General features: G+C 39.9%; 1 protein-coding gene across 4 annotated transcripts; it reads left to right on the top strand.

Annotated features, from left to right (window-relative positions):
- The first annotated feature begins 417 nt into the window (after positions 1–417).
- Oda (Ornithine decarboxylase antizyme) lies at positions 418–15,663 on the top strand. Of its 4 annotated transcripts, none has more exons than XM_076182824.1 (4): positions 418–629; positions 6,979–7,169; positions 12,958–13,198; positions 13,600–15,663. In XM_076182824.1, exons 2-4 carry the CDS (start codon positions 7,086–7,088, stop codon positions 13,707–13,709), a joined length of 435 nt encoding a protein of 144 aa, XP_076038939.1. In that variant the 5' UTR covers positions 418–629; positions 6,979–7,085; the 3' UTR covers positions 13,710–15,663. The 4 variants fall into 4 exon arrangements, with proteins under 4 accessions (XP_076038939.1, XP_076038940.1, XP_076038942.1 ...); XM_076182825.1 differs by having other exon boundaries at positions 485–508; XM_076182827.1 differs by lacking the exon at positions 418–629 and adding an exon at positions 665–686.
- Positions 15,664–16,646: the final 983 nt, after the last annotated feature.

The following is a 16,646-nucleotide window of genomic DNA, read 5'->3' as shown; positions in this document are numbered from 1 at the left end:
GTATGTAGGCCTACTTTCCATTAATTTCATGTTGCGTGGTATACCAAATGAATAAGCAAAACGTGCAGGTATTAGTTCGTTTGTGTTGAAAAATGAATACTTCATGGTATATGAAAGTAGTCCTAAAACAAGAAATAATGCGTACCCAGCAATTCTTAAGAATTAACCGCGTCTATTTTGTTACCATATAAGTACTATAAAGTTCGTGTTATCCTTGTCATGTGACCAGTTGTAGACTAGATAAAACCTTACTGAATAGTTTGTAAATATATATTTCTGAATAAAAGTATTGAATAATATAATCACAAACTATGTGCTCTTTCACAATATATTAATCAGCTAAATCTATTTCTGTGAAAAGATAGACTCGTTCTTAGGCTTCGATGTAAACAGTAACGTATCAGCGACTCCGAATTTCCGAGCCTACAGTACAGAGTCTACACGGCGCATGCCAGCTGATTGTGGAAGGTCACTACTTCAACGTAAACCACAGCTAGAGAAGGATTGGGTTTGTTAGCGTTGTTTTAAATATTAGTTATGAGCGTTAGACTCTTTTCTGAGTTGTCAACTATAGAATACATTAATCTTCAAGAAGGGAGTGCTACGATGCCATCAGTTTGTGAGAATAGGTAAGCAATTTAATATGTCGGTCGTCAGTCGGCCATCTTGGCACTTTACCAAGACACGTAAAGGCATTTTCTCTTCCTTATTTTGCAGATATTTTGCATGTTATTTTATTTTTCTGCCGCGTCAAGTTAACATTTTTCAATATTATACACTGTGGTCCAAGTGTTGGCATACCAAGTAGTGCTGAGTAAAGAAGTTTCCCTGTCATTAATGTGATAGAAACCTATTGCCAATTTTTCTAGAATTGAAAGCTCGCCAGTATATATTTTAGGTGCGCAGACATAGGTTCGGTGCAGTTTCATACCTTTACAAGTGTGGGAACAGTGTATGGTTGTCGTAGATTACTGCCATCGTAAGGAGAATATTACGACGTAGAACAGTAGTCGTTATGAATTTTAAATAGTAACCAGTGCTAGAAATTGGGTCAATACCAGAGAAGTTCCTTCGTTTTGTCAACTCGGTGACAGTTTCTTAATTTCGGAGCGCAAGAGGTAGCTGGCATCACAGTGTGCACCCATTTAATTTTAGAATAGTGAATTGCTACATATACGATTTATAGAACTAATTTCATGTGTTAGTAATGTGGTATTTAATATATTGCCAGTGTAGAATTGACAGTTCAGTGTGTTTGATCTGTTATCTTGTCTTCATTGTTTGATTTAGCTATACAATAGCTTGGTGGGTTGTACCTTTTGTTTAATCCAGTGTACAAGATAAGAAAATATCACTGGTGTCTATTGTAACTTGTGATGTCCTGCTTGATGTTTCACTATTGTTCGTTGTACTCTTTCTAGTGGTGTTTGGTATTAGTTTTGAAAACTGTTGTAACCTATAATCTGCAGTTATACAAGGTAGCTGATGAATGCAAGATGGTCTTCACAAGCAAAAAGGATAGATTGTTAGTAATATGGTTGTAAAATTGATGATTGTGAAAAAAAATTATGGTTACAGTGTTACCTGTTTTCATTTACATACTTCTGGGGGTGGATAGGCTAGAATGAAAGGTTAGCTAGTATAAAGTGGACACTTAGGATGGCATAGGTTATATTTATTTATAGTTTAGTTTACATATTATTTTAGTTCATTTTTACAGAAGTTAACATGAAACACGTCTTGTAAAATTAATTTGTTGTTGATAAAAGGAAAGCAGTGTAGAATAGGTGGGGTAGGGAATACATTATAATTTACAAAATTAATATTAAATTTTCTGTTGCTATGAGTATGTCACAGGTTTGCACTTCTAAAAATTTACCATTTTGTATTTTTGTTCTTGTTCTTAATAGGTCTCAATGGAAATAAGCCCCTTATTGGGCTTTTTTGAGTTAACCCTAGTGTATTGTATTCTTACAAGTGAATCCATCTATATTCTTTACTTTTGTTGATTAATTCATTTGTTTAGTGGCTTGCATTGCATGTAAGATTTTATACTAAAAGAAATGAATCGGAATCCTGTATTTGAGAACAACCTTTCATGGTTGTTAGATTTAGTAAGCATTGCCAGATATTGGTCAGGATTTCCAGAGTTTTCAGTTTCTTCTCAACTGCAAGACAGTGGTTTTAGAACATGATACATTGTTTGGTATTTAAGTTTCATCTCTCCCACTCGCACAGCATTTCCTATATTTTTTGCATCTATTACGCCAAGGCTAATATTTCTTGTGGAAATTAATAATAATGGATGGGAACAAAATAATTCCTCCAACCTTCTGCTACACGCCATTTTGTCTTGCCTTTGCTCACACAGTCGTTTGTATATTTTTACCATCTATGTTATGACAGTTCCAACAATTTTTCTTAGTCACATTTTTCACTGAAATTAATATTAAGGGATGATGAGAAAATAACTCCCACAACCTTCCTGCCACCCACACGTTGAAGCAGTGTCATGGCTGGCAAGATGTATGTCTATCACTGCACACATCTTTAGGTTAGGTTAGAATAGGGAGAAAAATATGCATTTCACAAAAAAGAGTGGGTAATGCAACAGAAATGGCGTTTTTCACCATACCTTAACCACTTCACTTTGGTATGATGATGCCTACATAGGCATCATGAGATGCAAGTGGGTACACAAAGATCATAAGATATGTCTCTTTATTATATTATTTTGTAGTACTTGTTACCCCCAGATTCTGTGAACTGGTTTGACCATGTTTTCTGTGTTTATTATTACTCAGAGTAAATGAGAATAAGTAATACAGTTGAAACCTCATATTTTATAATGGGAATAGTGGGATGCATTATACATATGGCAACCGATGCTGCCCGTGAGAATTTGACTCGTACTGAAGTGGTTAATATTAATTTGTGCAAGAAATGTTACAAATAAAAGTTGTTGGATCTGGCGTAATATTGATGTAAAAAATTTGTAAATGCTGTGTGAGCTGGCAAGACAATACTTCACAAATTCTAGTTGTTTTATTGAAGGATTCTTTCCACTTTTTTTTTTTTTTTTTATAAACTCATAATGATTGTAAGCTTCAGTTGTGGTCCTTGCCATGATCATATCCATCTGCTAAATGCAGAAAATGAACTACTGTCCCAAAAATACATTTTAACAAATGTTGAGCTCATTTTTGTTTAAAAATGTAATGGTTTGCCTGGCATTCATTTGTCATTTCTAATACAGTTGGGTGAGTAAATCGTGACTTCTACTCTTAAGTTGCCCCAATGATCGCACTCTTATTAGCAGTTTATGATGAATTAAAACTACAGGTACAATTTGAGTGGTCCTGATTTGCTCCCTCACCCCTTCCATCTTAAACATTGAATACAAATTAGGAACAACAACATTGAAAATTAATTAGAAACATGCCCCTGTATATTCAAACTAGATTAATTTGTATGTTTGGCAATAAGTGTATATAATGTATTTTGCTGCATATTGCACTGGTGGTATAGGTGTCACCTAAACTTGTCTTACAAGCTGTAATTGTCATGTGGTGGAAATAGCCAAGTGGTTCATAGATCACCGAATAATGAAACTTTTTGACACATGGTTATATTTGCTGGAAGTCCTCTGTAGAATCTGCCTCCATGTGTTCCTCTCAATGATTTTGTTATGTCCAGTTTTGACTACTCGTCTAACTGATGATTTAAGCATTCTATAGAACAGTTTATCCCACTTCAGTTTTCTTGAGGTACAATTGAACACCTCTGCTCCCACTTCAGTTTTCTTGAGGTACAATTGAACACTTCTGCCTTCATGATCCAGCTGTCAAACTTTGTATAGAGTCCACATTATGGCTACATACTCAATGGTACGAGAAGGTGGAAAGTTGTTGGGTTAATGAAGTTCCCGTTAGTAGTCATTATGCCATCTTAAGGAATACGTTCATCAATTTCGCTCGTTAACAATAGTTACAATTATTTCCTAATATTCATGGTAATTGCCTGGTTAGCCATCCCATCGATGCAAAACATTGGACTGTGACAAAAAGCCACAAAGGTAGTTCATAACTGCTGACACACAGCCCTACTATCAGATACAGTAAAGCCTCATTATATCAGACTAATGGGGGGAAGGCTTGGTCGTTATAGCTGAAAGTTAGATATATCAGAAGGTTTTAGAATATTGAACTTTGGGTCTTTTTTTTTTTTTTTTTTTTTCTCTCCTTTCCTCTCTTTGAGCCTTAGTTGAGCTCTACAACTTTTTGTAAGTTCTGTTCAGCCCTGGTAAAACCAGAAGAACCCAATTGCAATAGTTCATAAGGATAGAGGTGGCAACAACACTTGCCTTCCTACCTACATTCTGCATTCTGTAATATTTTAGGGTTTGAAATCTTGTCCTATAAAAATAGTTTTGAAGTGTAATGAAGTGAAAATTACTTCTATTACTTCTCATGTTTGTGTGAGCCCATTCCTATCCTTCAAATTATCTTGTGAAAGATTTACATCACATAAACCATATTGCTCTAAAGGCCCTTGTTTTGTTAGTATAGATGTTTATAGAATTTTAGAACATAATCAATTGTATCTTTTATTTTTTCATTTGCTTTTGCCCTTTTTTGAGGGTAGGTTCCTTTCAATAACAAATCAAGGATGTGGGTGGAAAGATGCTAGGTTGGGATGTAGAGCCACTTGGGAGGGAAGTGGGTGGCAAGTCGGTTGTTTGCAGATGAGGATAATGGCAGAGTTTGGGAAGGTATTGGAGAGGAGAGCTGAAGATGAATGTGGGGAAAAGTGGAGATATGCAAGGGGTTAGGGTGCTGGTGGTTTGTTGAAAATGGGATTAAGGAGAGGCTGGGGGATTTGGCACCTTTAAGCATCTGGGGTCATGTGTATGCCATCAGTTTGGATTTCCTCAAGGAAACACACTGTATTTATAATAGCCATTGTCAATACTTGTTCCCTTAGAGAAATACTGTAATTTTGTTAATGAGCTATGTGTGATTACCCAGTTGTAGTATAGAGGAAGTGAGCAACATTTGTAGGGTTCCATCTCCTACTCTCTTACAGGCTATGTTATATAAACGAATGTATTCAAGCTCATGGCTTGCATCTTTCCCCCAAGGAAATCTTTAATTATGCAAATCTGGAGATTATGGTGAAATGCACTGTCAGCATATCTAGGCAATGTTTTCTTCCCACTTATCAATCTATAAAAAGAGAAAAATTTTCCCCCTTACAAGGGAGGTAGCCGAGTCAGAGGCATCCTGTTCCCACTTATTTCACCCCCTACACCTTTCCCATCTCTGCTCCTCATGGATGACTGGTCATCCCTGCATCTGCCAACTGTCTTGGGTCAAATGCAGTGCAGTACCCATAAGACAGTACAGCCACAGCAAGGTCCTTTCACTTAATCGGCAATCCCCCCCCCCTCTGTTCTCTTGTGTAGAAAAAGAGGTGTAGAGTAATCCCTTCAAGCTGCATCAAAATATCATTTGCACATAAGCAACTAGGTAAATACCCCCTATCCTTGCACAACAGTATCATCCATACAGTCACTCTCCATTCATTCCTATCTCCTCCCTTCTCCCTTCCTCGCTCAAGGGTGATGAGATGTACAAGGGTAGAGGGTGGCAGTGAGTTGGAAGTATGTCTAAAAGGAGAGAACCTGGAGAAAGTGGATAGCTTTAGGTATTTGGGGTCACATGTGGCAGAAAAGGGAGGAGTGGAGGTAAATTGTAGATTGATAGAAGCAAGTAAATGCCTTTGGGGGGATTAGAAAGTTGAGGAATAGGCAACTGGGAATGGATGCAAAGAGGGGATTGTATGAAGGGGTGATTGTGCCAATGGCACTGTATGGAGCCAAGACTTGGAATGAAAGAGAGGCAGAAAGGAAAAATTTAAACATGTTTAAGTATGGGTTACTAGGTTGGATAGAGTGGGAAATGAGGAGGTGAAGAGGGGAGTGGAAAAGGAGATGACAGAGCTGATGAAAGAATATTGGGATGGTTTGGACACGTAGAAAGAATGGGTGGTGAAAGATTGACAAGAGGTGGGGAAGAAAGAATGGGTGGTGAAAGATTGATCAGAGGTGGAGGGAGTTAACTTGAAGGGACAACCAAGGATAAGGTGGATGGATGGGGTGGAGGAGGCATTGAGCCAGAGGGGAATGTCTGTCCCACTTATAGAACAGAATATTTGAGAGTCTGATCCTCAACTTTCCTTGTACCTAAAATGTCTAAAAGCTACCTTTCTTCATATCTGCGACTACAAGCCTCTGTCCCACACAAGTTTGGAAGCCAAAAAATCGTGGATGTGAAAGTTCTTTTCCCTAACTATGATTGCTCAAAATAGAATACATCTTTTATCTAGTTCCAAGGCCTTGATGTTGGTGCGCATTTGTAACTGTCAGTATATGTAAAAAAAAAATTGCTGATAGTGCCTTTGGATGTCAGTCCTTACTAGGCATATCAGCGGTCAGATAAGATAAACATGAAGTGTTGTTATAGAATGAGTGCATACAGTAAGTGGCCTGGAATGGCAGGACTGCAATACTGAATTTTGTATTTGTAGGAAATTGAATATAAAGAAGCATCAGTTAAATCAAGGAAAGAATAGTAATTGACTCTTTTCTCTCCCTCTCTCTCCTGCCCCCTCTCCCTTCTCCTCGCTCCCTTTCTCTCTCTCTCTCTCTCCTCTCTTCCTCTCTCTCTCCTCTCTCTCCTCTCTTCCTCTCTCTCTCTCTCTCTCTCTCTCTCTCTCTCTCTCTCTCTCTCTCTCTTCCTCTCTCTCTCTCCTCTCTCTTCACTTCTTTCCCCCCCCCTCAATTGAGGCTAATATATTCTCTGCCACATGTTGCACCATTGGCAGCAAAATGTTTAAATTCATGCTCGTACATGTTTTTGATATAATGATGTCTGTGAATGTAAATTCTTGGATTAATGTTAGTTTTGTTTTCCACAGTATGGAGCTGAGTAGTATTAGTGGGCCAATTCGCCACTTTTCTATTCACCTGGGTGCAGGGCCTCGGTGGTGGGTTTGATGCCCCCCATACCGCCTACGTGTCGACTATGAGCACAGAGGGCAGCGGTGTGGGGAAACTTTTAGAGCCCCCTGTGGCCGGTACTTCTTCCGCCATAACTAAATCCGTACCGGTAAGTAGTTTTCCTCCTGTAGTCTGTCTATCTGGGTTATTGATTTTTTCAACTGGGTAATAATAATGATTCTCAAGTTTTGATGGGTGGGAAACCTACAGTTGGCAACAGTCTTTGGACTTGCCCACAGATCTCTGGAAAGAATTATTATTTATTGGTGTGGGACTTCCTATGCCACTAGCTTTTAGTAGTAGGAAGGGAGGGGGGGGAGCAATTTACCTGTTGTTGGCTCTCCTTGGGTGAAAATGTGTAGTTCATTAGGTCCTGGACGCAGTTCTTAGACAGTGTCAGCACCTTATGGTGCGCCTGTGAATGGAGGTGAGAGCTCAGTTGTCCTTCTTGCAGGACTGCAGTAAGCAGATACTCATCAGTCATTGGTGTCTTGAGCAGTGTCAGATTTACTGTAAATGAATAAATTATAGATGTGCTTATATTGTGCAATAAATCCTCGGTACTTGTGGTTTGGGGGCACAATGTGACTTTGACACGATAGTAAGAACAACACTAATAACTGTACTCAGGTCCCCATCCACCATTAAAACTATACATACACATTTATGTACCAAGGCTTTTTTTTCCCTTACAAGGGAGGTAGCCAAAAAGAAAGGCATAAAATCATTCCCACCCATTCCATGCCTAAATACACTCCACTCCCCTCCACTCTCGCTCCCATCTTAGCACCTCCTGGATGACAGGTCATCCCTGCACCTTGTCCACTGCCCTGGGTCAGAGGCAGTGTTGCAAGGCACAGCACATCCATAGCAAGGCCACTTCATTAAATCGGCGACACCCCCCTCTCTGTCCCCCCATGCATAAAAGGAGAAGACGGGGAGGAATCCCTTCGGGCTGCGTCAAAATTTGCTCGCACATACAGTGCGACCTCTCATTAATGGACGTTAATTAGCTGTGTTTTCGGTGTTTTGGAGTGGTTTTTGGGTGGCATAGTGATTGCACGCACTAACCAACAGCGCCGAAAACACCGCAAACACAGCTAATTAACGTCCGTTAATGAGAGGTCTCGCTGTACTACCTCATTGTTGTCTGGGTTGGGGAAGTGTAAGATTAAGTATTCAGTCTTTTATGTGACAGCATTTGGAAAAGCTCGTTTCTGTGGCTAGGCCTATTCTGTGTTGGCGTTGTTGTAATTCCCATTAAATATACAGTGCATGAATATGACCCATATTTGACTTTTGATCTCGATATTCCATGATCACAAGGTTGAAGAATTGTACAATTTGGGGTAAGCAGTTTAATGACTGCCATATTATATGTAAATATCAGGATTTACTGTATTACTGTAAATATCAGGATTTACTGTATTACTGTAAATATCAGGATTTACTGTATTACTGTAAATATCAGGATTTACTGTATTACTGTAAATATCAGGATTTACTGTATTATGTACGATTAGGTATTTAGGTATTAGGATGATGTGATTGCATGAGGTGGAATGGGCGGGGGTGGTAAGGTAGTATGTGTGAGCAAAAGTTGACGCAGCCTGAAGGGATTTCTCCCCATCCTCTCCTCTCAGAAGCAGTGTCGCAAGACACAGCACATCCACAGCAAGGCCACTTCATTAAATTGGCGACCCCCCCCCCTCTCCGTCCCCCCATGCATAAAAGGAGAAGACGGGGAGAAATCCCTTCGGGCTGCATCAAATTTTGCTCACACATACTACCTCACCCCCCATCCCCCTGCCCATTCCACCTCATGCATCACAACATCATCCATATACAACCATTCTCCATTCACCCATCTTCTGTTCTCTCCCATCCTTCCTCAACAGACATTCCCCTCTTCCCCAAAGCCCCCTTCACCCCATCCATCCACCTCATCCTAGGACGTCCCCTCATGTTCACTCCCTCCACATCTGCCTTCCATACCTCTTTTACTAGTCTTTCTTCACTCATTTTTTCCATGTGTCCAAACTATCCTAATACTCTTTCATCAACCCTATCTCCCAACTCCCTTTCCACCCCCATTCTTCTTCTCACCTCCTCATTTCTCACTCTATCTAGCCTAGTAACCCCCATCATACTTCTCAGACACCTCATCTCAAACACATTCAAACTCCTACTCTCTTATGTTCCATGTTTCTGTCCCTTCATGTTCACTCCCTCCACATCTGCCTTCCATACCTCTTTTACTAGTCTTTCTTCACTCTTCCCTAAAATATTCTGCCCATCTTCCCCTTACTGCCTTCTCTTCCATTATCATCTCTCCATCTGCACCTTTTACCTTTTCTTCTCTACTTGATTCGCCTCCTCTTCCTCTCTTAATTTCTTTCCAAAACATCTTTTTATTATTCAAAATTTTGTCATACTCTTACCCCATTTCACATCTGCTCTCCTCTTTGCCTCCTTTACCTTTTGCTTTACTCCTCTTTTCTTTTCTTTGTACCTCTCGTATGACTCCCTCGTCCTATTTTGTAACCAATCTGTGAAAGCTCGATTCTTCTCCTCTACAACCTTCTTTGTTTCCTCATCCCACCATTCATTGTGACGCTGCTTCTGACCCAGGGCAGTGGACAAGGTGCAGGGATGACCCGTCATCCAGGAGGTGCTAAGGTGTGAGGGAGGGTGGAGGCGTGTGGAGTGTATTCAGGGATGGAATGGGTGGAAATGATTTTATGCCTTTTCCTTTTTGGCTACCTCCCTTGTAAGGTGGAAAAAGCCTTGGTATATGTATGTATGTCTTCACTCTTTTCCATGTGTCCAAACCATCCTAATACTCTTTCATCAACCCTATCTCCCAACCCCCTTTCTACCCCTGTTCTCCTCACCTCCTCATTTCTCATTCTATCCAGCCTAGTAACCCCCAAGAAACAACTTGGGTATTCATTGTACACTAATGGCAGGTCATGAGGAGACTTAAGAGTGTGTCTGATCCCCCTTTAGCAGTTGGTGGCTTATTTTAGAGTATGTGCTGGCACAAGGTGACGAAGCACAGAGGGTGATCATGGTGGCAAGTCAGTTTTAGGATGAAAAGTTTGAAGAAGATGGTATATAGGTTATTGGTGTCTTGTTACATTACTTCTGATCCAGGGCAGTGGGTGAGATGCAGAGGTGACCCATCATCCAGGAGGAACCAAGAAAAGAGGGAGGGGCGGGTAGTGAATGGGAGTGGAGTAGGAGTGGAATTATGCCTTTTGATCTTGGCTACCTCCCTTGTGAAGGGAAACCCTTGGTATATGTATGTACATGCATATGCCAAGGACATTTTATCCCTTACAAGGGAGGTATCTAAATTCAAAGGCATAAATCCACACTCATCCAATTTATCTCCCACATACTCCACTCCCATTCACACCCCTCCCTCCCACTTTTCTTGGCACCTCCTGGATGACTTGTCATACCTGCATCTCTCCAACTGCCCTGGGTTAGAAGTAATGCAGCAAGACACAGCAATCTACAGCAAAGCCACTTCATTTAATCGGCAACCCCCCCCCCCCTCCATCTCTTTAAGTGCATCAAAATATTATTCACACTTATTCCCTAACACCCATCCCCCACCCACCCACCCCATTCCATACATCACAGCATCATCCATACACAACCATTCTCCGCTCACTCCCATTGTCTGTCTTTTGTATATATTTATTCATTTTTTTCCTGCATCCGACCTAGTTATGGACCAAAAGGTCTCATGTTGGCATGCTCATCCTTTGTAAACCTTTGTGTAGGACTGGATGGGGTATGGAGCTGAAGTAGTGATGGCGGCAATTCAATTTAATGTTGCAAACTCCCTCTGTCAGGAGACTAAGACAGTACTCCTTACGTATGACTTTGTAGCGTGGAATTGAATGAACCATGCCCTTGGTCCAACTCGCTGGTGGAGTTTGACCTGCCATCAATTTGACCGCTTCCACAAGTAGCAATGCTGTAATGCACTGCCTAGATTAGAAAAGGAAAATACATGTCTGGAAGCTGTGAACATTAGGAATCTGTGAATGAAAGCAAAGGGTAGATTTTGTGTAGACATGATTGTACCAGTCATCCAGGAGGAGCCAAGATAAGAGGGAGAGAGGCGGGTGAATAGGAGTGGAGTACTGTATGTGGGGATGAAATGGGTGGAAACGGATTTATGCCTTTGACTCCCTCCCTTATAAGGGTGAAAGGGCCTTTGGTGGATTTACGGTTGTACCCTCATCAATGTGAGGAATAGTGACTTGGAATTCAATTGAGGCAGAGAGGAAGAGGCTAGAAGTTGTAGGATGGATAGTGAGAAAAGAAGAGGTCAGACCAGAAGGTGGTGTGGAGGGGACAGCCGTCATATCAGGTGGATAAGGGAGTCCTGAGGTGGAAAGTAGAAGTAGATAGAACATGAAAGGAAATAAGGTGGCTGGATGGATAAGGAGGGCACTGGATCTAAGAGGAGTCTTGAGTAAGGAAGTGGTATGGATGGATAACTGTTAGATCAGGTGGATAAGGGAGTGTTGAGGTGGTTTGGTCATAAATTAATGAGGAGGAAGTAGATGGAGAGAACGGAAAAGGACATACATATACCAAAGTCTTTTTCCTCCATACAAGGGAGATAGAAAAAAAAAAATCTAAGAATAAGGTGGCTCAATGGGATAAAGAAGGCACTCGATGTAAGACGTCTTGAACAAGGAAGAGAGGAATAAATGAGATTGACACATCCCATTGGAAAATTCTTGTCTGCTCTAAATTTTTCAAGTGGATGTTGGAGGTGTGGTCATGGGAAGGAGAGATTGGGGTGAATGAACTCTGGTTTTTAGGCTACTGTGTGGGCATTGACTTTGACCTGGGTAGTGTGGGCATTGATGAGGGGCTAGCATGGGAGGGGGATGAAGAGGTTCTTACCGATGTATGCTTTGGCTCCTCTATCCCCAATATGAGGGGGCCTGAAATTGAGGCTGTGATGGCAGCATTTGATTGTTTGAAAGACTTCTAATGCAATCCAATGTGCAATTTTTATGAAGCATGTTCATGGTCATAGGTTGGCTGCCCTAGTGTGCCCATCTCCCCTTTTATAAGTGGAAGAGTGACAGTCTGATTTTCACACCTCGATAACAATCTACTGTGTCAAATCCCACTAGTAGTGAATCTACACCAAATCTTGGGTAATAAAACTCCAATACCTCAATCATTCCTCCACAAGTTAAGAAAATGAATACTTAAACTATGAATACCCCAGACTGTCTCAACCAACATGTGAATTGTAAGATCATGTATAGCAGTTTTATGATTGTTTACTGTGACAAAAGCACCTGTAACTAGCCCGTAGCGAACAAACAATCCCATACTCACCTGTTTCATGTCCCACAATGTAATCGACTTGGCATTGCTTAAAGAAAAATCTTTAGCTTCCCTTGGATATCTTTCCCAGTACATTTTCCTTTGCTCTTGTAGTGTACAATATATTGAACTACTTCATCCTGCCAATCCCTGCCTCATGTCCCTCCAGAAACCCAAACACTTGATCACCAGCAGCTCTTCAACCATGGACCTGATTTATTAATGGATCCTTCCTTGTACTTGTACATACATACATATACCAAGGCTTTTTCCCCCTTACTAGGGAGGTAGCCAAAAAGGAAAAGGCATAAAATCATTCCTACCCATTCCATCCTTGAAAACACTCCACACCCCTCCACCCTCCCTCCCATCATCCCTGTACTTGTAACTTTTTTTTTTCCGTATTTCATTCATTTAAGTACAAATAGGGTAAATTGCATAATTTTACCATTAAGGAAAGGATGCTTAAGTACTTTTTTCTCTTCTTGAAGTGTAATTTTGTTTCTTTTCAAATGCCATTGTCAAAGGAGAGTGAAGTGGTGTCTGCGGCTCAAAGTGGCTGTGCTCGTCTCACGTTTGAGTTCCAACTGGCTGAACAAACCAATGTTCGTTGGGAGACCGTTGTGGTAGGCCGCTGCCTCTACCTGTCCCTTGGAGCTCTGCCTGATGGGAGCAAGGAGGCCTTTGTGGCTCTCCTGGAGTATGCTGAAGATGTGCTTCGTTGCAGCAACGCCATCGTGTGCTTCAAGAAAGACCGCAACGACCGTGGTTAGTGGTGTTAATTTTTGTTTCTGTATGTGATTAAGGGTATGGAGGGGGTGGTGTGAATGGGAGTGGAGTATGTGGGGATGGAATGAGTGGGAGTGGATTTTATGACTGTTTTTTTGACAAAGATAGAGGGGAGTGGAGTAGGGTGGAAGTGGTTTCTATGCCTTTGTCTTTTGGCTACCTCCCGTGTAAAGGGTATATGTATGTTTTTTGACTACTTACCTTGTAAGGGAGGGAAAAAGCTTTTAGTATTTGATTAAGGTTATAGAAAGTTGGGTAAATAGTTCTCATACACCCTACATCTGTCACTCTTGCTAATTATCTCAACCATTCTGATCTGTTCTGCATTTCAAAACTTTATGATAACCTAGTTTCATCTGCACGTTCTCCTCCCCGAGCAGCTGTGCTGATCCGCACCTTCATGTTCTTGGGTTTTGTGGCCATCCCACCCGGACATCCCCTGGCCCCCATCAACAATGAGCACCTGTACTTGCTCTACAAGATCGAGTAGATGCTGCATCTCCACACCACTGCGTAACTCTTGCTGCTACTTCTACTTGTATCCACACCACCGCCACCACAACCACCACAATGCAGCAAAAGCCAGCCTTGCTGTCTCATCATACGAGTTCATTTATGTAAATTTATATTCATTCCTCTATCAATTTAACGTATTTATGAAAATAAGAATTTATACGATTCTATACATATATCTATACATGCATATTTGTAGGTTTATATGTACGAAGATGTATACAGATTTTATATATATATGGGCATACCAAAGTTTTAATATTCATATATGTTCCAAAGATATATGCATAAGCACATGTATAAGTGAATATAACTTTAAGCTGATTTATTGGTCTTTATTTCTTATTACAACATGTACCTATAAACAATGGTATGCATTATGTGTATATAATGTGTATACATGGTTTTACATATATATGTATACATGTATATTATATACATTTATGTATATATGTGTACATGTATGTATATGTGTATATATGTATATATGTGTGTATATATATTAATGTATGTGTATATATATATGTATATATATATATATAAATATATATGTACATATGTATATAATATATAGATTAAAACCACTTCTTGAAGACTGGTTTATTGTAAACTTTTTTTGGCCAACCATAGGCTTGTACCATTTAGTTTGAGGGTCTTGGCACTTTTTTCTAACCGGCCTTCGAAGAGGAAAGTTGGAATTGTATACATTACTGCGACACTGCTGTTCATTCATAAATTATATGCCTGCATACAAAGTGCGTGTGCTGACATGCATGTGTGTGTGCTCACAGGTACATACAGGTACATACACACATAACGTGTGCATAAACGCACATGCACAATATACTTCTACACATTGTGTGCATAGTATACATAACATCTATATACATGCGGGGTGGATTTTATAAGTTTGATTTTAGGTTTTCTTTTAACAATTGGAGTAGATACCGCATGAATGTAATCAGCCTTAGAAAAAAGTTTTACCAAAACACTTGCACACATGCATGCACACAAAAGAACAAATTGAAAAAAAAAACTAGAGGACATCAAGAGTTTTCCATTTAGATCCATCATAAAGTAGCTAATACCATAAGCACTTAAATTGTGTAGCTCTTCACATGTATATTACAATTAAGCAACACACGCACACAAAATTCTCTCCCTCCCTGCCTCCTTCTTTCTTCTCCCACTCTTTCCTTCCCCCTCTTCATGCAAAGGTATGTATGGCTGTATTATACAGATGATTAGACCATCTTGGTTACTAAGCAGGTCTGCAGAAATAGTGTGGTTTTATTATGTTCAATAAATCCACCCTGCAGTCGCACTTTTTTTTTTTTTTTTTTGGTTTGGATATAGATATATTTATATTGGAAGTCTTGTAATTATGTACCTATTTACTGTATATAATAGGATCAGTGTCTACTTTTATATACTATACAATACAAAAACTTTGAAAAGACAGCCAGGTTGGTTTTTGCAATGGGTTTTTCTGAAATGCTGAAGAACGTGGAAGACGCAGGTTCAAGTGAATTTTGTCTTGATTTTCGTAACTTAGAAGTATTTCATTTGTTTGATTACATTTAATACAGAATAGATATTTTGATTCATGTTACTTTTAGCTTGTGTAATCCAGTATCTTTGATTTTAAGATGAAATACTTCTTCGATAGATAAGATAACGTTTCGATTCTTGTTAGCTCTATTGACTTTCTTTATAATGGTAAGGCTGTATATTCAATTGCCTCTCATGGGGAAAATCAATGATAATTTGTTTTGTATAATATAGGTATGCAAAACACTTAACACCATCTGGGTTGTCCTCGTTTCTCAGCGACTCCCTCTTGCAAATGGTCAGACACGTACTTTATCATAGTCAAAAATTAAAAAAAAAAAGTGGAAAAACTAAAAATGCAATAAAAATGAATGAATGTATACATGGTTTCATTCTCTTTATGGAAGTTGTTACATAGTTGTATCAAAAAGGTAATTGTAACGGATGAAACTTGGAGTGAAGTATGTAATGGTTTAGCAGTGATTTACATGGTAAAGTCTGAAGATGTTAGGACAGAATTTCTACTGCAAATTTCTCAAATTTGTAATAGTATTTTATCTGCAATAACCAGTGTTTCTATCCTTGGCAAAGATGTTCCACCAAAGAGGGGAAGGAGAGATTTTACGAGGGCAGGACAGAGATTGAAGATGATGATATGGTTTAACGTCACACACTCCCCCACCCCCCTATCGGGAGGCTAGAACGGTGCCCCTCACAGAGGGCTTTGTAGCATGGAATTTAATTAATCATACCCTTGGTTCAACTTCGCTGGTGGCAGGATTCGAACCACCCTCATCTCGACCTTCACCACAAGTAACGATGCCCTAACCCACTCAGCCAGCGAGCTTCCAAGATTGAAGATAATTCTTCTTTAAAATTATTTTTATGAAACCATAAAGTTTAAACTTTTGTTTAGAGTTTTAAACATACATCTTTTATATGTATACACCAAGGGTTTCTTCCATGCAAGGGAGATAGCAAGCCACCACCTTTGTTTCCCTCTTAGCTACTGGTGGATGAAGGGTCATCTGTCTCCTGCCTACTGCTCTGGTCATTGGGAAGGTAAATTGTAATATATTGGTTCTTGGGTAAGGATGTTCTGTTATGCTGGCTTTGCCATTTGACTGGAGATGTATGGTAGAAGACAGTGATGACTCTTCATGAGCTAAGATCAAGGAGGAACAGTGAATGTGTGTCACTTTGAATATTACCCCCATTTTATCCCCTTAACCACTTCAGTACAATGACGCCTTCGTAGGCATCATGAAGCACGAGTGGGCACGCAAGGATGCTGGCGTCGGCATCTTCACTATATATATATTATACTAGTTGTACATGAGATACCCATGGAATCTGTGAACTG

Source organism: Oratosquilla oratoria, unplaced genomic scaffold (assembly GCF_046742065.1).
Source record: "Oratosquilla oratoria isolate Oo_2021 unplaced genomic scaffold, ASM4674206v1 SCAFFOLD88, whole genome shotgun sequence".
Lineage (NCBI taxonomy): Eukaryota > Metazoa > Arthropoda > Malacostraca > Stomatopoda > Squillidae > Oratosquilla > Oratosquilla oratoria.
The sequence above is the reverse complement of the archived record's forward strand: the minus strand, read 5'-3'. Positions and strand labels throughout refer to the sequence as shown.